This window comes from Amblyomma maculatum, chromosome 6, assembly GCF_055883805.1.
Source record: "Amblyomma maculatum isolate TAMU_Amacu chromosome 6, ASM5588380v1, whole genome shotgun sequence".
Taxonomy (NCBI): Eukaryota; Metazoa; Arthropoda; class Arachnida; order Ixodida; family Ixodidae; genus Amblyomma; species Amblyomma maculatum.
This window is the reverse complement of record NC_139349.1, coordinates 84,597,641-84,622,987: the sequence shown is the minus strand read 5'-3', so window position 1 is coordinate 84,622,987 and position 25,347 is coordinate 84,597,641. Positions and strand designations below refer to the sequence as shown.

Genomic DNA, 25,347 nt, shown 5'->3' with positions numbered 1-25,347 from the left:
TCCTTGCTTCCGCGCCTCGTGTAGCAGACGCAGACGACGCGCCCGGCAGGAGCAAGAGTCGACTGCAGCGCTATTAGTTCACGCGACGGCCACCCGGGACACCTATCCGGTTGAACGGGAACGGTGGTTACAAGGTTGATTTCAAAATTTATTACATAAATAAAATTTTTGCCCAATTTAACAAGTGCATTATTTAAAACAATGTTTAGTATTATGAGATTTGCTTCTTTTAGATGCGTGCAACCCTCATCATCAGCAACGAGGACGTCGTTGTTATCGTCGGTATCGATATCGATAGCGCTGCTGCAGCTGCTGCGCTTTACTAGCTTTACTCTGTGACGACGTCTTTTCTCCTTGAGGCGCCCGTGCCATGTGCTGTTCATGTTGTTCCGGGAAGGCGCTATGCCGCTTTTATTCGGCGTCATGTACTTTCATGTTATGACCCACGTGCGTGTTGTGCGTGTTTAACTTCTGAAACTGACAATTTTTGAGAAGCGATGGCGTCGCACGACAACATCACGGCATCGCAGCGCATGATCTGTTCGTGCACCGGAGCCTTGACGACATCATTTTTTGGTGCGTATCTGACTTCACTATATCCTGCACCTTGGAAAGGGCTAACCCGTGATAAAATCCAAAGGCTCTAACGAAGAAAACTCTGTTACTTGTAATCCAGCGGCTAGCTTGAAACTGTGAACATGTCTTTAACAGCCGGCCATTCATTCTGTCGGTCCTGTCCACAGCCGATTCTTCCCATGAAAAAACAATGCAGAACCACGCTTTTTCGACACCTAATGTGTTAAAATGCAGGCGCCCTACTTGGCTCTGTGCCTGCAGCAGCAGCACGTCGAATTGGACTGCACACACCATGCAGCAATTCTTACAGGAGCGCTTTGTTCAGTAGCGTTCATTTTTAACTAACGATTACAGGGCTGTTAGTGTATATACCGGTGTTACGTTCTTTTTCTTTTTTTAAACATAGCTTAAGTTACGCTGCAAGTGAAATCTCGAAGTGACGATCATTCGCGTCGCATTGGTGGGACCAGGCTCCAGATTGGTTTCGTTTGTTTCGTTCATTGCTGCCTACTGGGCAGTTTTAGACATGCCTCCCTTCTGCTGGTTTTTTTTTTTTTTTTTTCGCTTTTTGTTTTTGCACGTTAACATCTTGCCATGTGTGCGTCCTCAAAATATGCGCGTTGCGATAATAGTCGCCAACGCTATGCGTGTTATGCTCTGCACGGCTCATAAACAAGACGTGCACGTGCTTGTAGTATATGTGTAGTCGAGATTTGGTCGCGATAAGTGTGGGGCCGATGTTCGCGACCCGCTGTTTACAGTGCACTTCGAATGCGGATGAGCCATTGAGGAAAGAATCGTCAAAAGCGGCGCGGCGTGCCGCTCTGCACGTTTGTTTTTCTTTGGCTCTGCACCATAACTCAAGGTGATTAACCTGGCTGTCAAGGACAGAGAAGCCAATTGGTTGAAGCGACCTTGTTGATTGTTGATTAAGTCTCAAGTTTTCTGTCATATACTTCACATTGCAGAGATATTTGTTTCTTCACTTCCGAGGCTCGCGACCAGCAGCAGTTATTGTCGCATTGTAACATGATATATAGCATGATGTCACGGGTGTCATGATGCAGCATGACGCATTCCTCATCGAGCTTTCATATTGCTGGTTACAATGAGCAGCTATAACAAATATGCAGATTTTCATTGCGCTTCTAGTTCTTTAATATGTCAGTCACTGTGGCGCCGGTGCAAGTAATATGTGCAAACTGAGCTCTGCTGAACACTGCATGGGACTAAGTGGCTTCATGGTACAATTTACACTTCACGGTTTCCATGTCCACCACATGTATGTCTACCATGTGTGAAGCACTGCTGAAGCATGAAGTAATTACATTTCATTCCATTCAAATCTGAACCGTTCTGTCATCAGTTTCTTAATTTTACAGCATAAAATAACAATGTGCTTTATTTTATTCACATACTACCAGTAGCTTGCCTACTTGCGTCTACTGTCTTGAATGTCCACTTTTGATTAAGTGTACACAGTTTACTCTGTTGGGCCGAGCATTTGAATAAAATAGGGGGATAGAGTGACATTGGTTACCTTGAACTTTTGCTTGCATGCTTATTAATTGTGAGATTTGATTTTCAAGATTCACTAAACATTGACTACAGTTTCAGATCTTTTCTTTCCAAATGTAAGGTGTGTGTAAACAGCAGCTGGGCCAGGCGGTACCACTGCTCTCTTCCCATTTCTGTTCCTGTTTTCATACGTTGTCCCTGTGTGCCCATTTTAGCACAAACCGTGTTGTGCTTCAGAAAACTTTTATTTGTTTCTCAATACCTTTTTTGGATCTTTTTTGCGACCCAATAGTCACACCCTTGGATGTGGTCAAGATACGGCTGCAGGCCCAGCGGAAACAGCTTGTTAAGAACAAGTGCTTCCTTTATTGCAATGGCCTGATGGAACACATGTGCTACTGTCTGAATGGCAATGGGAATGGCCATAATGGACAACAGCCCATGATGCCTCCGAGCCAGTGGTACAAGAGACCAGGGCATTTTAATGGTACACTAGTGAGTACTGTGTTGCTTGAAATTTGGTCTTCTTTTGCCGTGTTTGATGGCATTTCATAGTCATTGATGAACTTGACCGGGACTGTTTATGTCAGAAAGAGCTGTCGTGACATGTATAGTTCAGTTTTGTTAACATGTTAACTGACTGTCTTTAGCATCTTAGTGAAGCACTAGTTATAACCTAATTTGCTTTTGCGTGCTTACTTGGATGTTATACCAGGAGAATGTTTTTTGCTGTTTACAGATTTGTGTTCTAAAAACTATGAGGCACTTCAGTGCAGTCTGTGCCGGTGGGTTCTACAGCAAGGCGGGCAATATATATGTTATACAACTTAATTAGACGAATAATTTATTTAAACCAAAGTTGAGTAGTTTACTTCATATTATTGATTTTAGGGGCCAGTATTATTTTTTCAACTTCAGGCTGTCAATGCCTGAAACAGTGTTCTAAATTTTAAAAAAATTCGTAAAGGCCGACTGTAATTAACTGTATAAACTAACTATGCCTCTTAATGAGCTCGGCGGGACCTAGAACTAATTCTGACCAGATTTTCTGCTTCTTACAAAAATGACAAGTTGTTACGAGCATTTTAAAAGCTGTATTGCTAGGTTCATTTTGGGTGAGCAGACTACAGATCGCATGCAGCAAAAAACTGGTGGCTGAGGATTGGAGGTCCTAGGTTTTGTTGCAATGAATGTTCTGTAATTCCCACCACAACTATTATGCTGAAATGCTGTGTAGTTGCTGCGCACGGCGTACAAGAAGGCACGCACGCATAGCATGCATGTACCAGAAGTATAGAGGGGGAAAAATTGTAATCCATCCTGGCTGTTGGTGTTCACTTGCACTGCTACAAATTCACGCGATCAACGCTTGCATTGCTCACAATTGCCTAGTTAATGCGTGCTTACTGGTTGAGGCTTCTGTAAGCAGCAGCAAGCCTCCAAAATGCCACAACTACAGCACCCGACGATTATACAGGATTACAGTCGTGCCTCGTTAATATGGACACTTTGGTTTCCGACCAAAACTGTCCATAAAGCGAGTCATCCATAATAACGAGTCATGAATAAAAACGAAAATGATCTTATTGAGGAAAAGTTTGCAATTAATGACTGCTTTTGCACATAACGGTGTGCACTGGACCCAAAATTTGACAAAACACCGGCAATTTGGAGCGCATTATCCTTGTCATCGTTGTCCTCGAAAAATTGTAGTACAGTCTGAAGCGACTCGCGCACCATGACACCCGTGATGGTGGGCTTTGTGTTGGTCGAACTTTCGAGCGCGAACTCCTCACTGCCCGATGAATCAGCGTCCGATTCTCTACTCACCGCCACTTCCAAAATGGCTTCGTCACTGACTAAGTAGCTGCTTGAGATTCTCCTGAGACGAGGAAGCAGCTGAGCTCTCGATACTAACCCCTTCTCTATGAATCTGTCGACTCGAGATGCCATGCATGTTCTTAAACCTTGTCAGCCATCCTCATGGGTATTCACGCCTAGACAGAGCATAGAATATTTTTTCTCAGTAAACGTCACCCTGCTTTACTGAAAAAAACATGCGGTAAGTCATCACAGCTAAAACCTATCAACACGAAGGAGAAGGAACGGTACATGCCCACAATGTTCCCGAGGCAGCGAGGGTTCTCTTGAAGCATCTCGTCGCTCACAACAGCACCATTCACGCGCACATTATCAAATCGCAATAAGAAAGCTGACTCCATTTCTTCGAACTGTGCTGGGCGCTGTTGGTCTGGGGCTTATGCTGCGATGTCAACGTTGAGCCACTTATCGGAGCCCTGTAGTATCGATGCTACCGTCGACCTGGAGAGGCTGAGGCCTAGTTTAACTTGGGCCTAGTCCATTACTGCTTAGATTGACTGAGATGGCTTTTGCCGCTTGTAACCTCAGATTTCTTGCTTCGCGCCTACGTTCAGCTCCGTTCTTTTTCGTAACTTCCGCCATGCCAAAAGCCAGACTTAACTTGAGGGTTGCAGGCTCCTGAAGTTTTGCAATTTTTGGCATAGTTAACCTTTCTGCCTTTCCTGTTGTTCTGATTCTCTCTCTCTCTCTCTTTTTTTTTTTTTTCCTTGTACTGTTTCTGTAAGGAAGCGAAGGAGTCAAGTTGGCAAACTGCTATGCAGAGGGCTATCGAACATCCCATCTTCCTGGCGCCGTTTGTATGTGTTCCTAAGAAACAAACACTGCAAGCTGAAGTACAGTTTAGAACGACAGCTAGCCGACTACAAAGAGCTCAGACCTTGTCAGGGCCACATCGTTGACTCAAAGCGAAGCCGACATGCCCTGGGGTGCAAAATGTGGCAGTTCGGCAGCGCACCAGGGAAGAAAACCAGGAGCATGAGAGGGAAGCGCATTCAGGACGGGACGCCCGGTCGGTCCCGGTATCGTGCTCGTGGCCTTTTTTTTGTCACTCTGCTTTTTGAGTGTGTTAACTCTGACCGAAAAGCGTTAACGGCTTCATGGAACACACTTTGTGATCTGGGAAAGAAAAACTCCAGTTCCAGCCGCCACTTTAGGCACTTGTCTTTCTTCCTGTCAATTCTTCCTTACGTTTTTTCCAGCCTCTGTTCACGTTCAGCAGAATTTATTGCAACCACATGTTGCTGTTTTCTCGACTGGGATTCTCTCGTTGCGGCACTTCTGGTGCACCAAGAAATCTCCAGGTTCTCCCCTTTCGAGGTTTTTCTTACTTAGCTGACCCTCGGTTTGCTGTGTATGTTCCTCTCCGCTCTTGTGCTCCCCCCCCACCTCCTTAAAACGACCACACACCCACTTTGGTTCTTTCCAACCCCACAGGACTCGCTCAGACATCTGGCCGTATCGGCTGATGTGTAGGTCCGCGGGCGGCATGCCCGTCTTTAAATTGTGTTCAGGCTCCGCTGCTTTTTTCAAGCACTGTCCATATTAACAAGACAAAAATACATGGGCCCAAGTGGCCATGTGCATTCTTCACCTGTCCATCGTCCAGACGAGTTTCCATATTAACGAGGCATAAATACATTGAAAAAGTTTCGTCCCCAGAAAACTGTCCATAATTTGGGTCGTCCATATTAACGAGGGTCATATTAACGGGGCACGACTCTATATACTGGGAGTTTCAGAGAAGAATTTAAGTAATTTCGAAAAATAGTGGGATCAGAAGGGAAAAAATTTGCAGGAAGAAACTCTCTGCCACAACGTACACAAAAGGCTACAAAACTCCTGCTGTTATGCCACTATTTAATTGAAATCTATTAATTAACCTTTAATTATGGCAGTTAGTGGCTAGCCCCAATGGGGAATTCGAAGTCATGAGCAAGATTGTGCCATATCAGTCTTTAAAACGAAGAAAATGTCATCTTCTGAAGCCTGCCTAAATCGAACGAAATAATAAAATGAATATAAAAATATTGCCATTTCTCATTTACGTCACCTGTCAGCTTTCTGTAGAAATGATTTAGTACGGTTCTTAAAATGTATACGATTCCTCTGGAGAGGAGGGCAACCAAGAATTGCGCAGTTTTATATTCTTCATGCCATCATGTTGTATTAATCATAATAACTCCACCCACTGGGGAATGGCACTGTGGCTGCTATGATATGTGCCTCTGACATTCCCGCTGAGGTATTGGCGCGGTAGCGTTAAGGGCCCCGTGTAACAGAAAAGCGGGTGCTGATGTTGTGTTTGTAACATGAAAATCAGAAGAAAGTAAAGAAACAATGAAAGTTTTGCGAAAACCTGCGGAGTTGAACATAGTTCCTTCGCAGTGTGAGGCTAGCACGCAGCTTCTCCACCACGGAACCCCATTGCTTCTCTCCGAATAAAGGTGGACCTAACGTGTGCATTGCCTTAACACTGTTGGCATGCATCATTAGAAAGAAACTAATTACGGAAGTAATAGTTAGGCGAGTAGCAAAGAACATTACCCCTTTGCTTACTTGCGATGCACCGCTCACTGGTAAATTCCTTCAATCTTACGGTGCTGCCACAACAGACGGAGTGAGCTGCCGCCTGATTCAAAGCCTTCAACACCCATCCATCATCTTCAAAGCATTGGGGTTTAAGGACAGTGAACGGGGCCGAATAACACTATTGCATAGAACTCTTAAAGGCAAAGCTTAAGTGTCCTCTAGTTTTATTTTATTTTTGGTACACGGGTAACAGTGCAACATTGGTGTTATGCATAACTGCATTGAAAGGTATTATTAAATCTTTTGTAATATGCACTGAACTCTTGCTTTTAGGTAGCTACCAAAGTTAACACAGACCCTTGAGGCTCCTTAAATTTTGGTTCATGCTTTAAATTCCTTAAAAAAATTAGAATCTAATTGATTTACCTAGTTCTGAAAAGCAAACTTAGATGCCGATTTGAAGTTCCTCTCAGACGGAATGGAAGACAGAGGGAGGGCATAACCCGAAGTGACCATAGCAGGGTCAAGGGTGGCCTGTTTTCCCTCTCCTGTGGACCATAAATTCTTCAAGGTGTGCTTTTGTTGCCTCTTTACTGTATCTTTTTTTTTTGTATGTCTTTTGATTCCTTCCTTAAACTGCATCCCTCGTCTACAAGCAAACTTTTGTGAGTAAATCAGTCTCGAAATGGAACTCCTCAAGAACCCACCTTTTCCGTGAGAATCTTTTGGGAGGCTTATTTTATTGTTCCTCTCTGTGTCTTCCTCTTGCTCCCTTTGAGATGACTTAAACATGTGGATTATGGAAGGTGGGTGAGAGCAGAACCGAGTAATTCACATAGAGCGAAGTGCATGTTGTGCCAGAGGACGATTTTTGTGGTGGCAGTGAGTGAACTGGCATTGAAAAGGCATCCCAAAAGCTTGAAGCATATATTCATATCTGTGGCATCTGGAAGCAGCTATGGTATACTCCCGGACAGGTTTTTGTGACTACGCAGCCAAAGCTACAGAGCCAGAACGCATCAGCTCACTGCGCAGCTGAATAAAGTGCCTTCATAAATTATGCGGACAGTGCTCTGGAATATAATATATCATTACAGAAATGCTTATGTTGTTATTACATCAAGATTGTACTACATTATAGGTCAGTGCAACATTAGTGTAGTGCATTCTTAAATCTGTACAAAACGTTGTGCAAACGGTATTGCCGCGTCATCTGCTGGGAATCTCCTCCCGAAGCGTACGTCGGCTGCTGCTGCTGCGTCCACCTGTTGGTTTCTGTGCACTTTCACAGTGTGCTTGTTTCGACAGTGTACGTATCGCATGATATTCATTTACCTGAATATACATTCACTTAGAGCTTTAGCAGTGTAAAGAAAGACCTTTTTCCTTCGTTGGAGGCTCGAGAGCCATTATTTCAAGTAAAGGCGGAACTGAAACCGAAACTGTACCTGAGAATAGATATGCCAGTACTACATGGTGTAGTAACACCATAACAAAAGATTCACCCTCGTAGCCTTGGCTCCATAGCCAGTAAAACTTGTCCACGAGTATAGAGAATATTTTACGCCTGGTGGGAAAGCATTGCCCGGGATAACTATCTAAAATCGGGAGAGTGTAGCATAACGTCGGGAACAGAAAGTTAGCGGGCAATGCTTGGAAGTAAGGTGCTGGAGCTCTAGAACTCTTTCACAAAAAAAAAAAAAAATGGCAGAGGCACAAAGCTGTGTAAATGTGAAAATGCGAAAGCGTTACGTTACTTTACATTATGCTACCTGTAAGGTGCAGTCACGCTACATTGCATAGCAGTCAAGTCACGAGCATGTGTAATTCTTGTACAAACTCGGCAACTTATATTACATTACCTTGGAAAGTGCTGAGACATGCTGCGGCCAACATTCAGTGCCCGGCCATGTCAGCTACCAACTACCACCTGCCAGGAACATTTTTGCGAGGAGGACCTTGATGTATGCTGTCCAAGTTGGCAAGAACGATAAAAGTACTGCTTTACCCAAACAGTACAATTGTTTACTGTGCATGTTACAGGCAGGAGGGCTTTAGGATCATACATGAATACGGTATAGTGCTTGGAAAATCTCTTCATGTTCTCTCGTTGTTGTAGCTGGCTTAAAGAAGGATTCCAGCCAGTCCTGCAACTTGTGCCACAAAATTTAATGCCTTTACTATAGACTTGAATTTCAGTTTGCACACTAAACTTGACAGCATTTATCCTAACAAATGGAGAAACTACTGTTTACTGTGCAGGCTTAGACCTCTCACGTTCTGACTTCGTCAAATAAAGGGTTTGTTGCATGTAGCTATCCTCTGAGTGATTGACGCTTTAAGATGTTCTTGCCTTGAAGTGTGCTTTTTTCCCTTTCTCTTTTTGAACAGGATTATTCTAATGGAGTCTCTTACAGGTCCAGGCTGCTGTAACTGTCTCGGTTAGCGTCGGTTAGGAATGTCTGTTACGACATAAGTGGTAGGAACTGTTGCCAATGTGTCCCAAACTTGCAGGATGCATTCGTAAAGATAGCAAGAAACGAAGGCGTCACCTCTCTTTGGAGTGGCTTGCCTCCAACCTTGTGAGTTATTAGTTGATGCAGGCTTCTCTTAGATCATTTCATTTGTGTACAAGTAATGGAGTAACTTAGCGCACGCGTGAAAGCTTTAATGGTAAAGGGTTCCTGAAAGGGGGTCCAGGAAATTGATTAAGAAACATACATTATGTTATAGAGGAAATACCGCTGAGTGGGTGCATGCCGCATGCAAGTCTTTAGGTGACTCACGATGCCAGGCTTTTGCTCGAGTTCCCGCACATTGTACATTATCTAGCACGGCTGACATCAAGCAATGTAGTGTGCCCATTGGTCGTCAGTGCCTCAGCAAAAAGGGCATGGTGTTTGCCCGGTCTGGCACAAGACTGTAGCGCATCTCCCTTTCCGCTCTTTCTTCTGCTTTCTAATTGGTAAGGGGGAGCTAGTGACAAAAAAAAGAAGATTAACAACCGAGCTGGGTTGGCTCGTGATGCTTTCTTGGGCAGAGTGCGGTACCAGTCTGTAATCATTTTTTTTTCTCTGTCGGGCCTGTGTACAAGTTAAGTGGGAAAACAGACACACTGTTTTCAATCTCCTATATCTGGTATTATGTAAGTTAGATTGAAAATTTTTTTGCGGTTGTATGATAGGCACATCAGCACCTATCAATATCATTTGCTTTTCTTCCCCCCAGTGGACCCCTCTTTCAGTGCCCCTTGAAGCTTAGCGTTGTCTTCATGCATTATAGCTCTAGCTTTGACAGAACTAAGAACAATTCTGAAACGGGCAAATAGCTTCAGTATAAGTGCATTTGCTTTTTGTGTCGCTGCTCAGGAACTCTTTTATATATGCACTTGTTGACTTTTTTGGCAATAAGTGTTCTAAAAGTGCCATTATTTGGTAATTTCTTCTTTAATGAAGACTGGCATGCAAGTTTAATGCTAACGCTATGTTGCAAAGCATTCTATGCTTGCGTATCTTAAGCCTCAATTTCCTGATCAGTATCCTTCAGCAAGACTGTTGATGCAGCGTGCACCAGCAGTTTTATTTTACGATTTAAAAAGACTGGGCAACGTGCTTGGAAAAGAAGTCATATTTGAGAGGTTTTAAAATTTTTGCCTCATCAAGTGTAACTGTTTGTAGTAGACCATATATACTTAGTAATATGCCCTCATTGAAATATCGCTTCCGTGCTTCATCCAGTTTTCTTTTCTCAGAGCTTGCAGTTTACACTTAGTTTTGAAACTTCTGTGTTCTGCAGTAATCAGCATCTATTCCACTAATTTCATTGCCATTTCTAACTGTCTTCCTAACGCATTCCTTTTTTAAACAGAGTGATGGCGGTGCCTGCCACTGTGATATACTTCACAGCATATGACCAGATTCGTGAGTTTCTATGCGACCACGTCTTCGGTGGCCAAACCATTTGGGCTCCTGCCCTTTCGGGAAGTTTTGCTCGAGGTGCGTCTTGGTCACTTTTTGTTCTTAGCTCATATCACACCATATTTGCATGTATTTGCATCTCCCTAAAAAAAACCCGCCTGGGTGGTGCAGAGGTTACAGCGATCGACTACTGTTCCCAAGAATGTGGGATCGAATCCCGGCCTCGGCGGCTGCTTTTCGATTGAGGCGAAAAGCAAGGTGCTCATGGGCTGTGTGATGTCAGTGCACGTTAAAGAACCCCAGGTGGTCGAAATTTCCGGAGCCCTGCACTACGGTGTCTCTCATAGTCCGAGTCGCTTTGGGACATTAACACCATAAGCCAAGCATCTCCTTAAAATGTTTTCTCATGACCTACATGATAATGGAATAGACATTAGTGCGAAAGTGCTAATCCAAAGGTTCAGAGCCTAGCATAGTCACTTAATGTTTGTATGTCCCCTTCGGTGTAGGTCTCCACTGAGGAGTGAGGCAGGTACTGCACTTATCCACGGTATAGTGGAGTGCTCTGGAAATCTCGACCACCTGGGGTTCTTTAATGTGCACTGGCATCGCGTGGCACACGGACGGCCTTGCAAATATACTGCGAAAGTTGCAAATTAGTGTATGGGAAAGGAAAGACGCGGTATCTTTCACACTTCTTGCTGGGCGCTTGAGTCGCGTAGTGGAGGGCTGTGAAATAATTTCCAACACCTAGGGGCGTTCACATTGCACTCTCATCGCTGTACCAGTTTCACAATACTGAGCCGGCCAGCTAAACCATGCCAAACAATGCTTTTGTACGCCTTAATTAATATAAGCGGGGTTAAACCCCGGCTATTTTTTTTCTTTTCCTGCATGTGAAGGTGGCACATTCACCGTGCACTGTACAGCACAAATATCTTGTCTTTTGTCTACTCTGATCATCTTGTCTTTTTTTTTTGTTTTGTTTTCATTGGAAACTGTTGTGCCAGGTCAGAGTAAAATACCTTTCGTATGTTTTGTGTAGGCCTTTAGAAATCATTTTGCAAATCTGTTTCAAGCTGATCATGGCTGCATTTCATCGCTGAGCTTCAGAGGTATGATTGAAGGTAATGAGAATGTTTACATTGCTTAACAGTAGCACGCGTTTGCTCAGCAAAGTATTTTGTATGAGTGTAGGAAATGCAATACGCACGTCAGAATATTTTAGCTTACGTCTCCTGATAATTTCCTAGCTATTGCTTGCCAGTTTGATTGTAAGGAATGTGAGTGGTTGGGTTGTCACGTCGCATGATATTTTGTTAGTTGATTTTTTACGAGGAAAAGTGACTGATATCAAAGGGGTATGCTGTAATGGTTGACTCTAGCAATTTATATTTCCTAGCATTCTGTAGGGAGCACCAGGATTTGAATGCTTAGGTGTTGTTATATTTCACTTACTGTGATGCAAATTTTCTGATTCAGTGTTACAAACTGATGCTCAGCCTCCGACTGTCATAGGCAATGAGTCATTACAATAAATATGCCATATTTGGCATTGGCTGATCAGTATTTGCAAAAATGAACGAGCCTTATGTGGTGCCTAGCTACTGCGACAAAGTTGGGCGTGTTCTAGATACAATGTGCGGACTTCTCGCATTTGGCATCCTTGTATCAGGCTTATCTCCATGTGCTGCCTTGAAAATGGTACTTTGGCAGGAAAAAGTGATGAACAAGCATTAGTTTACACGGAAGGTATTGTGACTACTATGGTATCTCGGCTGCATGAAAGTTTTCTGTGTACTCATTTCAGCGCATGGTAGGCAACCATGGGTGATTCAGATGTAATCAGAGGCCTCTTTTACATGATGTGTTGTGGACCAAAGTGTTATTCAAGCCATGTAGATAACATTTCTAGTGAGACAGACCGGCAGCAGTTCACGTGGGACAGTGAATACTGGCGCCTGACGTCCGTTCTGGCAATCTCCAGTAAATGCCAACCGAATTGAGTTTTGAATGATAAAATCACAGTTATACGCCGGATTGGTATGGTTGTTGACTTCTGCAGTTTGTCTGTCCTTGAGAGCAAGTGGCTCTTAAAACCTACTCGGTGAAATTAGAAAAGCTGGTACAACGACACGCTGCGGTATGCAAAGTCTGATTGGTATTCATGACCAAAAAAGGTTCAGTCTTTATGGGGGCTAGTCTTTCAACAAAATGTGGGCAGTTATTTTTTGTTGTTTTCATGCAGCGGGAATCTGATTACGAGTGTTTAACATAAACCGCTGTACCCCGTACACTCCTGTTCACTGGAGGCATCCTGCCTTTCGTCTCTAGCGGAAAATGTGCTTGGCATGTCTCTCTTGATAGAATTCTACTACAGCATCTTCTCAGCCCCGCACTATTACTTTAGCCATTCACCTGTTTTGTGGTACTCACAGCTCTGCCGTAAAGGCTAAAAATAAGGTCTCTGCAAGTATTTGAAATCCTTGAGTACTGAATCAAGCAACTGGTTAAATCCGCTGAATGAAAAGTAGCGTGAGCTTAAAATAGTTACAACCCCTCCGAACATGTTCTCCTATTTTAGAGCAGCTATCATATACATAATTCGCTTGAAGAAACACGCTGCTCTTTGCAGTCCGTATACATCAGGACGCCTTGCGCTGCTCGCCGGCAGTGTAACCGCGCCTCAGCACATTTCCCGCCACAGTTTCCTCAGGTTCGTCCATTACGTCCCCTTATCTAAACTCGCTGCCGTGTTGAGCGCATGTCATGCGCCATGCTAAACTTCACGCCATTTGCGCTGCCTCCGTGCCTACTGAGATGGAAGGTCAAGAGTATGCATGGTTAAAAAAGTTAAGAGGGGTGTAGGAGCCCCACAGTTTGAAATTCTTGAATTATAGCACTGTATTGTAGTGGTACTGCTCTCTGTTTTTGCTTGCATGCCGTAAGTAGCAAGTATTCTTGCAAGTATTTGGTTCAAATTTGGGTTTTTGTATTTTGTTTTTGTAGTTTTTGTATTTGATTTCATCTTGCATAAAGTACTGTTTGCACACCACTCCTGCAGATTAAGACTGTTGTGAGGGTTAATACAGATTTAGACCAGAATGAGCATTAGCAGGATGACTGCTAGGTAGTTGTGCTGGGTCTATATTCTCAGTGCATGTGAGTTGGTCCTAGTGGCAGTAATGGTCCTGACATTTTCCCTTTTTTTCTCCTTTTGTCTGTGTCTTTCTTTGCAGTGTTTTCTGCTACTGTGATAAGCCCACTGGAGATGGTCCGGACAAAGATGCAATCAAAGAGGCTTAGCTACCTAGGTTTGTACATTATGTTTGTGTGTGTGGGTGGTCTTTAAGTTGGTTCATGTTTTATTAGCTTCTTTTTGTTATGCATTGTGGAAGGTAAATTATGTCTTGAAGTTGTGGAAAGGCAAGCAACATTGTTGCTTGTTGCTAGCGGGCTGACGTCGATGTTGAATCCCTCTCTAGATGGCCATCAATGAGCAAAAGTAATGAAAGTGTGTTTCATGTTCATCATTGAACACCACCGTCGAATGAATGTGCGGATGATAGCAGAGGCTCTCACTATTCCAAAAATCACCGTGCATGACATCGTAGGTGACAGTTTGAATGTGCGAAAAGTGTGCGCCAAGCTGGTCACCATATTGCTGACTGATAATCACAAAAACAACCGAGGGGGGATCGTGAGTTAACTTTTGTATCTTATTTGAATCTTGAAATTAAACTTTATTTTTCGGAAAGAGTCATTACCGGGGACGGAACATGGCTATCTGACACGAAGAGCAGACCCTGACACGAAGTGCCAGAGTTCCGGTGCCAGAGTTCCGGTGCCAGAGTTCCGGTGCCAGAGTTCTGGCACCCCAAGTGCCCCTTTTGCACCACCGGGCCAACGCTCATGGCCACTGATCTTTGCTTGCATGCAGTTTGTCAGCAACGACTGCACAGACTTTTCTTGTGTTCTTTTCTCGCGTGTTCCAGGGCTAACTGTGCAGAAAATTAAGGGCATCCAAAATTTGATCTGGTGTCAGCATGCGGCACCTCTGCCAACACTCGGTCGACGAGCTAGCTTGTTACGGCTGGCGAAATCTTGTGAATTTTAATGAGTATAACTCCCGTTTTGTGCCATGCAGTTTGGCAAAAGTGGAGCAAAGTTATTAGGTGTTTTGTGCAAAGTAGACTAAAATAGACTTTTTCACCTTCATTTCTCGGCAAAAGGTTCGTTGAATTGGGACAGAGCGAAATTGTTTTCGTTATTTCAAGTTACTTAAAGGCCCACTGTCCACCCTCCGGTCGAAAATATTTTCTTCCCCGGTGACTGTAAGACTTCGCCCCCAGAACGCAAGGCCGCAAAATCTTTTTAAAAAGAGTAACTAATAACGCAGTTACAGCCACCGAAATCACCCGATTCTGTTGTGTTTCTCTCCTCTCATTCCCCGTTCCTTCACAAAGGTTTTTCACTCTCCTGCCCAGTCGGCGAGCCTCCGCAAGACAAATTCCCCTTGCGTGGCACTCCGCATTCGCGAAACGAAAAAACAAAAAAACGGCCGAGGGAGAGTGGGCCGCTGGATTCAGTCCGGCCGTGGCGAGGGAAAAATGCGCAGCGAGCGATAGACACCCATCCTTCACCCTCAGACAGCGAGACGGACCAATGGATGTCGTTTTCGACTAATACATCATAGCTGCGGCTCGACGGGCCAGCGCAGGGGATGGGGAAGCTGGCTTTCCAAAGTAGAACATGAGAGAGCTTTGATTTGTATTTTCATTGCTTTGTGGCACGCGTGTCACTGTAGCATTTTGCACAGACTATCTCCGGTACCGGATCGAAACACTGGGCTCCTTTGCTTAAAAGGTCCTTCCCTGGACAGTGGCCCTTTAAAGCATTGGACCATTTGGGCACCTGAAGGGGAATTGGGATATCTTCGTTAAATCGGGACTTTCATTAAATTGCGTTTCGTTGATTTTAAATCGTACTTTGACTGTTGTATACAAAAAGTGTCTGATTCTACAGTTGACATGTAGCTTGCAAGAGGAGATAAAAGTGGTCCTTGCAAGCAAATCATAATTTTTAATATATTTGCCTCAATGCTATAATTGTGCTCATAACTCTGTGCAATGTTACATGTCATAATTTAGTATATTTTATGGTTTCCTGAAATTTAATTTTTCCTCTAAATTTATTATTACTTCTTATTATTAGGGTTATTTTATGGCACTTCTTTTCTTCTGCCTCTAACGGTAGATTTCCCTCGTCATTGTTGCAGAAATTGGACAAGCTGTGAAGAGCCTTGTCAGGACCAGGGGTCTGCTGTCTCTCTACACGGGCCTTGGACCAACACTGTTGAGAGATGTACCTTTCTCATGTGAGTGCACGTGCTCCACATGCTGGGACTAGAATTAAATCTGGTTGTAGAAAAATTGAAACAAATTCCACGATTTTTTTTTTGTATGCAGTTTTCGCATGAATACCTCTAAGGACAATGCAGAACGGAAACAAAAATAAGACTTCAGAGCAGGGAAAATTACCCTTAAAGTATTTTAAGCAAAATCCCTATTGCTTGAAGTTATAGTAGCAAAGTGTTTTGCGATCACGCTGAGGGTGCAGACTCACAGTTGCAGCACCCGCCACCACCACCGTAGCTCGCATGGCGCATGTGCGAGAGGGGACAGGGAGAGGTGGAGGCCACAGGCAATATAGCCAGGCTAGGAGAGAATGCGCGCGGTCATGCCGCCACCGGACAAGGCATCTTTATGTGGGTTCCACTCGGTCTGCCCACCATCATTACCTCAGGGAACGGACTCTTAGCCTCTCATTGCCAGTGCTCCCACTGTTCCTGCCACACACTCACCAGTTATCGGCTCCGGAATCACACAAGCATACCTGCCAAGTTTTACGATTTTATTGCATAATCAATACTACACCAGGTTTCAGCCCGTCGCGTAAATCTGGCCACTAGCCACGTTTGACCTTTAGAGCGACAGCAGATGGGGCCTCTCTTCAAGCTGTCGGGTAAACCTGGTCGGTAGCCACGTCACGCCGCAGAAGGAGAAGTAGGAGGAGGAACTGAAAGAGAAGCTACGTCGGCTTTGCTTACGCAACCTACTGGGTTTGACTAAAGCTAAACCCAAGCTAATTTTTTTTTATCGTAAAGTGCCCGATTTCAGTGCTTTATTACAAGTATCGTAGTGCCCACTCTTATTTTACGATTGTTCTTGGTTTGTGTGTTGACTAAAAAAAGGTAGCAGGGTTAGACCGAGTAGACAAGTAAAAACGCGAACCCAGCTGGATTTTTGCCGCGTGCGCCGCCTCATGGCGGGCTGTGTACTCCGCGGCGCATCTTATTTGTTTCCCACATCACTTTTCGGTGCCTCTACTCCAATCAGATCAAGCCCGTTTAATAAGTACAGCTACATTGTCATCGCAATTGTTCACTTTTCGGCTAACCGAGGCTGTCAAGCTATTAGTTAGGATTACTGTATTGGCAGCGTAGTTGCCGTGGGTGCGATTGTGAGATGTCTACAAGACGTTCTTTCAAGTGTTCATGCCCAAATATTCAATGGATTTTTTGTGCATACAAAAATATAGCAAAGGCGAAAAGTATGCTTTCTGCACCTATTGCCGCTTGATGCGAATATTGCGCATGCCGGTTGTCAGGAAATTTTTTTTTAAAGGCATGTTCGCGAATTTTTGCTCACAGTGGCAACACTACATTTATTGGTGAATGGGACCTCTAACGGTATCGCAGTAATAACTCGAATGTTAAAACAGCTGATTGTAGGGTGAAGATGAGGGAGGGCCCATGAAGCGAAAGTGATGGCAAGGGTGAACCAGGGAATTACAAATCGAGGGTGAGGTTGGGCCAGAGATTTAAAAGGGAGGATAAGGGGAGAAGGCCGGAATGGTGGACATTGGCTCATCTATGCTCGCAAGGCGTGCTTTGTTGCCAGAGGGACTGCGGAAGCCCAACTTTGCCATTTGTACCTGGCATGCAAAAATGACAGCTACGCCACTGGCGGCAGATTTGATAAGTACATTCGTGAATAGAGCAGGCCGCGGTGTCAGCTCGCTATGTGTTCTTGTACACAGTCGTCACATCATTAATTCTTTTTCCCGTGCCGTTTGCATCGTTACATAAGCAGCATGCACTGAACGTTAGAGGCATCTCTGGAAGGCAAAGATGGGTTCACCACTGTGTGCTCCAGGCTCCAAAAAGAAAAGTAAGTGAGATGGAGGACATGGTGATAGTGGTGATAGATGGAGGACATGGTGATGGTGAGGATATGGTGAATTTTTATTCTCATGGCAGTTTATGCTTGTTCTTTGGAGTTTTTCCTTTTACACATGGCATGCTGTCACTCAGGTCAGAAGTGGGGGTGAATTAGACAGAAAGCAAGAGAGCTAAGCAAGACATTGACAACAAATTATTTTCTTTGTCCCTTCTCTGTTGTTGCTTGCTTCTCTATATTTGTTTTGAAAATGCACCTACTGCATTAATGCTGCACTGTACCGTGGTTTTTGTGCTTTCAATGAAGAGGCATCCTTACACTGACAAGAGTATGTTAATCCGAAGATTTGGATAATTTGAACTCTGAGCGTGGTCCCGGCTGATGCCCATGGAAGTCTATTGCGTTGGACACTCATTAATTAGGGCATGCAACTGGGTCCTGCTGTGACCCACTCGGCCGACGGTCACCAAAATAGGCCTCCTCGAACCCCAGTCGGATTGAACAGAGGTGTGCGTGCACTTTGTGCGTCCTGTGGTAGGCACGACGGCGTAGATTTCAGAAGTACCCCATTTCCAAAAAACGTAGCTCAGTCACATAGTGTCGATTTCGCTTTGCTTGTCTTCACGCCATCCTCCTGCTGTGATGGCATGAAATTGTGCCGCTTTGGACACTGCCTGGCACGTTGCTGTTTATTCTTTTATTTTTATTGGGAAAAAGCGTCTCGATGTTCCAACAGCTACTCACGTATCCCTCGTGTGCGTCCACATACTGTTTCCAGTGCGCTGAAACTATGCGCTAGACATGCGCAGGTTCACCGGTCTGCACGCTTCACCACAGTACTTCACTGTGTGGTGAAACAGTCTCAAAATGCAACGGAGCTGTTTTGTTAATAGGCATGACTGCACTGCATCACGCTGCGAAGAGTGGCGAAGGACTTTACAATTTTTTAGCACTTTTTTTTTCAACATTGCACATGACTAAACTGGAAGAAACCGTCGTCGTCACTTGCTTTCCATCTCAAATGCAGACAGCCATTATACAGCTGTTCATTAGATAAAGTTACATTGATGCAAATGGATTTTGACAGTTCTTAAGACGCATTTGGTAGTTCAAACTTTTGGTTATTTCGAACATTTTTCCTGGTCTCTTCTAGACCGAATTAATTGGAGTTTTTGGTACACATTTTAACCTTATTTCTCATCATTGACCTCTTCCTGCGAAACATAGGAGAGCCACCATAAATTCACATTTCTCCGTCTATAAACTCTGCTCCTTGGCCATACCCAACCCGATGTCACTCTTTGGACTACATTGGGCAGTGTCCTCATCCCATGCAGTTACTCCGCCGGGGTGGCGCAGTAGCTAGGGCGCTCGGCTACTGTGCTCGAGGATGCGGGATCGAATCCCGGTCTCGCCGGCCGCTTTTCGATGGAGGCTAAAAGCAAAGTGCCTGTGTGCTGTGCGATGTCAGTGCACATTAATGTAACCCAGGTGGTCGAAATATCCACAGTCCTCCACTACAAGTCTCGTAGTCTGAGTCCTACAAATCAAACCAAACCAAACCAATCATACCATGCAGTCACTCCTCCTGTCCATGCCATTGAATTGTTTTTGGCTTTCTTACGTTTGGAGGCAAATAGTATGCTTCTTTTTGCTCCATTGTCAGTTTGCCCAGTCAACATGTTGTATTTCCTGTAGTATAGCAGGTTTCTGTGCAGTAATTATGTAGCCATCACTCTGCCTTCTTTGCCATTTTTATCAGCACCAAGCCCTTTGCTGTAGCGGTGACTCTTTTCCTTTGAGGCAAGGGAGTCTAAGGTATCTAGGGCAAAATATAATAGGGTTTTGATGTATACTTAAACCGAGTAAGAAGTGCGAAAGCTTTTGCGCACAGATATAAGTTGATGGAGACGGTGACGTTCAAATCATAACGTGAGAGCTTGTTGCTGTCTGCACATGGTACGATTGGCTGCAGCCATGGCTACTCACTTCCCATAGTTAAATTCCTGGGTTCGAACCTGCTCCGCTCGATGTTTGAATTTTTTTCTTTTTACACAAGTGTTAGACAAGGTAAACTTTGGCCAATGTGCACAATGACACAAGGTATTTTTTTTCTTTACACAAGGCGAGGTCAAAGCTTGCACCCATTGTATCTCCAGTCAGCACCTGACAACACTGGGGATTGAATGCCGCACCTCCCACATGCGCTTAGAGGGAAATACAGATAGGGAAATGAATCCTATTTTGGTGGTCGAATCGCCAGCGTGCAGATCACTGTAGCCTTGAGCCTTTGTGTGTAGAAGATAGCTGCAGGCCCATAGCGGTGCAGATGTTACTGTTCCGCATGATTGGAAATGCAGCACGGCGCAGAAGTTGCACTCTCTCTGTGCGAAATGCTCCTTAATGCATTAACAGCATATTTACTTTTTCTCGCGTATTGCAGCCTTTCATAAGGCCTCTGGCGTTGGGTTCACGATGGCTTTTGTCTTCCTCTCAAGGTTTCTACTGGACCTGCTACGAGCATTTGAAGCAGCGGCACAAGCAGGAACAGCCAACCTTCTTGTTCAGCTTCACGGCTGGCGCTGCTGCAGGAACGGTGAGTCACACATTGATTGCTTTACCATGTCTCGTTACAAGAGACATGGTTACAAGAGACACTCGGTTATAAGAGACACTTGAAAATGGTTTGGTTGGTTTTCCTATGTTTGCCATGTTAACAACATTGCATACAAGAGACATGGTTACAAGAGACACTCTGTTACTAAGGGCAACTTTTGCAGGTCCCTAAAGTAACTTCTTCACTATTTATAAGCGACACAACACAGGTACACTGATGCAACGCAGCTGATTAGTATCAACTCGTATGTGCGGCAGTTTAGGTTCCCTTAACTAAATTCTGTTCCATATCAGTGTCATGTTTTTGTTGCAGTTTGTCAGGAACCGAGAAGGAGGGCCTCCTCTTGACTGGGAAGTCAAAGTGTCCTTATTGTTTCAGTCACACATCAAATTCCCCTGTTGTTTCACACACACAGGAATGTAATGACAGTGGCTAAATAAGGACATTCTGAATTTGCAGTCAAGAGGAGGCACTCCTTGGTTCCTGGCATAGTGCAACAAAACAGGACACTGATATAGAACAGAATTTAGTTAAGGGAATCTAAACTGCCACTCATACGAGTTGGTAGGAATTCTTTGGTTACAAGAGACATCTTTTTCGGGTCCCTTGAGTGTCTCTTGTAACGAGGTTTTACTGTATCGCCGTTTACCATTCGGGCCACTACACAGGCACAAGTTTGATTGTATAGGTGTTCTTACAAGTGGCACCTGCTCTATTCCCTGGTCTGTTGTCTGATCATCAGCCTGTCATAACATAGTTAAAGCAGCTTCACGGTACCATCTTCACTCTGCAGTTGTCACTGTGACTTTTTGGGATCCCTGTCTAGCACTTGTGTTCATTCATATTTAAAGGAGTGAGGCACCAAAATTTTTTGTCGTGTTTATTGTTATTATTATTATTTTTTTTTAATAACCTGCTAGACATTGGTGTACAAAAATGACCACATGGAATTCACTTCCACTGGGTAAATTAATTTTTATTTTTTTTTTTCCCTGCAGTTTCACTTTCAGCCACTGAGCAGTAGTCGCGTGAGTGATGAAAAAAACTGAGGTACAATTGTTGCTTATTCATATTTGGGGATTTTGACTTTCTGGCAGGCTGGCGACAGCATTCACTTGAATTAAAATTAGAACGAACAAAGCAGCAGTAGATGCTGCAGTTTTTGTATGCCTCACATGGCCTCAGTGTGTCTGTGATGCCACAACCATCTTTCGGCAGTTGAGCTGAAATTGCACAAGAGGAGGAAAAAATCAATTATATATTATTTGCTGCTTTTTCGCGCAACCAACAGGGCTATTCATGTTCGGTAATGTGTGTCTAATCATTCCATCGTCTCGGAAGCTACCGGGATCAGAGAAGAGGCACCCTTACCCTCCAGCTACCGCGCCAGTTATGGTGCCCTTCATTTTTACTTAGTACTCTATATTTTTTACCCTGTTTTACCTTCACTCCCTATTTTGGAAACGGCGCATCCTTGTGACTGCACTGCTTCGTTGTGGGGCATTTCTGAGGCAATGCACCAGACCATAAAGGCGTGGCTGCGCACGCATAGTTCGAATTGTCCATCGCGGAACTGACTTGCTTGCGAATTAACAAGCTTTTTTATTCACAGATGCCAGTGAAGCTTTGCTGGGCCAAGTAGTGCGGTTCGAACGATCCAACAATTCATATTATTAAAGGCCAAACTAACGAGCTTTCATGGTGGTAGTATTAGTTAGTAGTAGTAGTTAGTATGGGGTTAAATGCTACCAAGAAAGAAGGAAAAAGATGAATGCTGGTCATGGAATCTGCCACATACCACTCCTCAAGTTCTTCTGAAGCTGGTAGAAATACAGTCGAACCTCGATATATCGAACACGGATATATCGAATTATTGATTATATCGAACACTTTCTATATCACGCGGAAAATCGCATGCATTTTTAATTTTTTATTTCGAACGGCGTCGGTTGCCAAATGGATAAATCGAACTCCGCCACCCCAAACCATGTGCACTCTGTTGACAGGAGGCGAGCTTTCCCTCAACGCCCTCGAAAATAGCGGCGGCGCGATGGGCGTTCCCGACTGCTGCGCACGATCGCTGCATACATCGGTCGCGCCGAGGGTGCCATTTGAACGTAGCGGCGTATGCACGCGGCGGCTTGGCCGGGCTAGGGTGGCTAGCCTGATTTAGTTTGTCAACGACTAACCGCGTCTCGGCGCCGCCACTTGTGCTGCGCCAGTCGTTGTTATCATGTGTGGCCTAGGCAGCCTAGGTGGCCTAGGCCTGTCACAGCGTGGTCGGTGTTGTGATGGCTGCTGAGCGGCCAAACGAAGACGCTGCTGAGGTTGATCCCGTAAGCGCTGCCCCGCTCCCGACTGCAACTGAGGCTGTAGCTGCTTTGGACCTTGTACGCCGCTACTGTGGCGCAATAGAAGGCGCTGGACTATCGCTTGTGGACCGTTTAGACTACGTTGAGGACGCCGTGGTTAAGCACGCGGTTGCCAATTTGAAGCAAGCTACGCTGCTACAGTACTTTAAGCCAAAGGAATAAATACTTTGTTTGAAACTTCAAGTGAGTATTTATTGCGCCACTGTGCCACGATTGGTTCATTGATTGATTTGTACTAGTTTTTGACGCGTTTTCTACGTGATTTTGTATATCGAATTCCGGCTATATCGAACTGTTTTGCAATCACCGCGCTGTTCGATATATCGAGGTTCGACTGTAGAAAAGGACTGGGTAGAACAGTGGTTCTCAGTCTTCTTGTCCTGGGGAATGCCTACAGCTTTCAAAAGGGACTGAGGAACCCTCCTGCATGTCTTGGCTTCCATCCCTTCCTGGCTGGCGGGCATGCAGGCGCTAGATCCTGAGAAAGGGCTCACATTCTGTCATAATGATGACTGGCTGCTATTGTACGCGGTGCAGTCCACTTATAACAATATATATCACTTATAACGATCAAATGCTTGGAATTTAACAGTTTTCTTTTTACCCATATGTAAAAATAAACCAGACACTATAACAATCGATTATCGGCGGTATGTCGGATACAACGAAGGCTTTTTCACCTCCCGGTAGATGTTTACCACGAAAGTTCGTCTGAATGTTTGCTAAAATATAAAATGCTAAAAAGAGAATATGCGGTGAAAGCGATCCGGCAGGGAGAAATCTGCGAAGGCCATTACTTGCAGTTAGGAAATGTGCGCTATCATCATTGTAATCACTGCTGTTCGCCGCACAATATCGTCATCGCAATATCGTCCGTGGAAGATGGTGCTGACCACTAGGACAGCACAACAGCTCTCGAGATGAAACGGCAGGTTCATCGGGATTTCTGGCAGGGTTTTAAGGTTGGAAGCCTTGTGAAAAAATACGCGAATCAGCACACTACAATTTTAACGATCATCAAAGCTGAGGATGTCCTGCAGTTTATCCACTTGTTGATCAGTTTCATGTACGCAAAAAGGACTGCCGCCAGTGTACGCGCTACTGGAAGCGATGCTCACAGCGATTATCATGCTTCAGCTGCCGCTCAAGCAAGCTCGAATTTCAACTTTTTTAAGGATGCTTAAGCTATTTTATGGCTACTGATGTACCCCGTAACAAAGTGTTTAGTGCTCTTTACGGTGATTAGCGTTATTCAACCCAATTCACTCATCACCAGTACGTAGGCAGGCCTACATGCATGGAAAATTATGTGGGTGTATGCTTTTTTTTTTTTTTTTTGCTTTTTTTGCTTTTGTCTTTTTTTTTTCAGGTTCAGATATAACAATAATTGATTATAACAATCATATTTTCCGGTTTTCTCAATATTATTATAAGTGGAATGCACTGCATAGCAGTATTATTTGTCCAAAGCTAAAGTGAGCGAAGGAAAGTTTCGAGCATGGTTCTTATGCAAGCCCGGAAAGCACTCATACCATCCCAAGTATTCCACAAAAGCCTGCTTGGGAAACCTTCAGCTAGAAAGTAGGTGAAGCAAAGATGGCAATGTTAGTGAAGAATATCAAAGATGTGACTGCTTATAAATATTCAGGGCAACATTTAAATTTTTCGCATTTATATTAAAAATTGATAATTATTTTTGGTGCATTCTTTGCAGGTGGATTGCATAAAAAGTAGCATGTTACATGTGTGATGAGGCTCAGGATTAAACATTTAAAGAACAGATTGGTCAGTGTAATGACCTGTGTTTCTTTTATGCTCTCGTTGTGCATTAGAAGTCTAGTTGCTTTTTCTCAGGTAAGGGTGGCATTGCTTAAAGGGCTTTTGAAATTTTGTGTTCATAGTACCAGGGTGGCTTGTCTTCTCCGTCGGCTCTCTCACAGATAGTATAAGGAGGTCTTCCAACCTGCTAGAAGGGCCAGGAACTTGTAAGTCATGGTTTATATGGTGTGCCACCAGTTACCACATGCTCAAGGACCGGCCATCACAACACACACTCTGTGGGGTACTACTGAGACACCCCCAGCCTTTATAAGATGGAGTGTGTCTCATTGCAAAGAAAACAGGACTATTAGTGGCGTCCTTCAGCATCACGCACTCGCAGTCACCCCATCTCAGGCCTACATGAAGAGGAGGGCTTCGCTGCGCAGATAAGGCAACACGAACAGTGGATTGCCTCTCAGAGCTCATTGATCATACCAGTTGGGAAACTGCTTTAGAAAATTGATTGGTTTTAGTAGCTACTTTTCTAGCGCTTACACAAATGGTTGTGCCATCCAGAAGTGACCATTAAAAGCTAGTGCCTCTTATCATTATATCTTGAAAAATCTTTCTTTTCTTGTGTTTCTGTTGTCTTTTAATTTATGTGTTGGTCTGTCTATGAATTATCAGAACTGCATCTGTTCAACTGGTTTTGTTTCTTTCTTGTTTTTGTGCATTTATCAACAAACTCAAAGTTTGTAACTTGTGTTGCCACAGTTCTTAAGACGCCTGAGTTTTGGCCAACTTGGGTTTTCATTTTTTTTCGTAAAGTTTTTGTTACTGGTGGTAGTAAAGAGTGCTTGGTGCATGCCACAGCAGCGGGATTCCCACGGCAGTGCTGCAATTTCTTGCGGCGACCTCTGTACTGGTTCACAAGA

General features: G+C 44.2%; 1 protein-coding gene across 1 annotated transcript in view; it reads left to right on the top strand.

Moving 5' to 3' along the window:
- Positions 1 to 299: 299 nt before the first annotated feature.
- LOC146186171 (mitochondrial glutathione transporter SLC25A40-like) overlaps positions 300 to 25,347 on the top strand; it is a 39,706-nt gene continuing 14,658 nt past the window's right edge. The window contains exons 1-7 of the mRNA XM_084607072.1: positions 300 to 576; positions 2,387 to 2,589; positions 9,019 to 9,086; positions 10,372 to 10,499; positions 13,661 to 13,735; positions 15,700 to 15,798; positions 20,161 to 20,258. Of these exons, the coding sequence (XP_084463198.1) occupies positions 498 to 576; positions 2,387 to 2,589; positions 9,019 to 9,086; positions 10,372 to 10,499; positions 13,661 to 13,735; positions 15,700 to 15,798; positions 20,161 to 20,258 (750 nt within the window). The 5' untranslated portion in view covers positions 300 to 497. The remainder of the gene's footprint in view (positions 577 to 2,386; positions 2,590 to 9,018; positions 9,087 to 10,371; positions 10,500 to 13,660; positions 13,736 to 15,699; positions 15,799 to 20,160; positions 20,259 to 25,347) is intronic.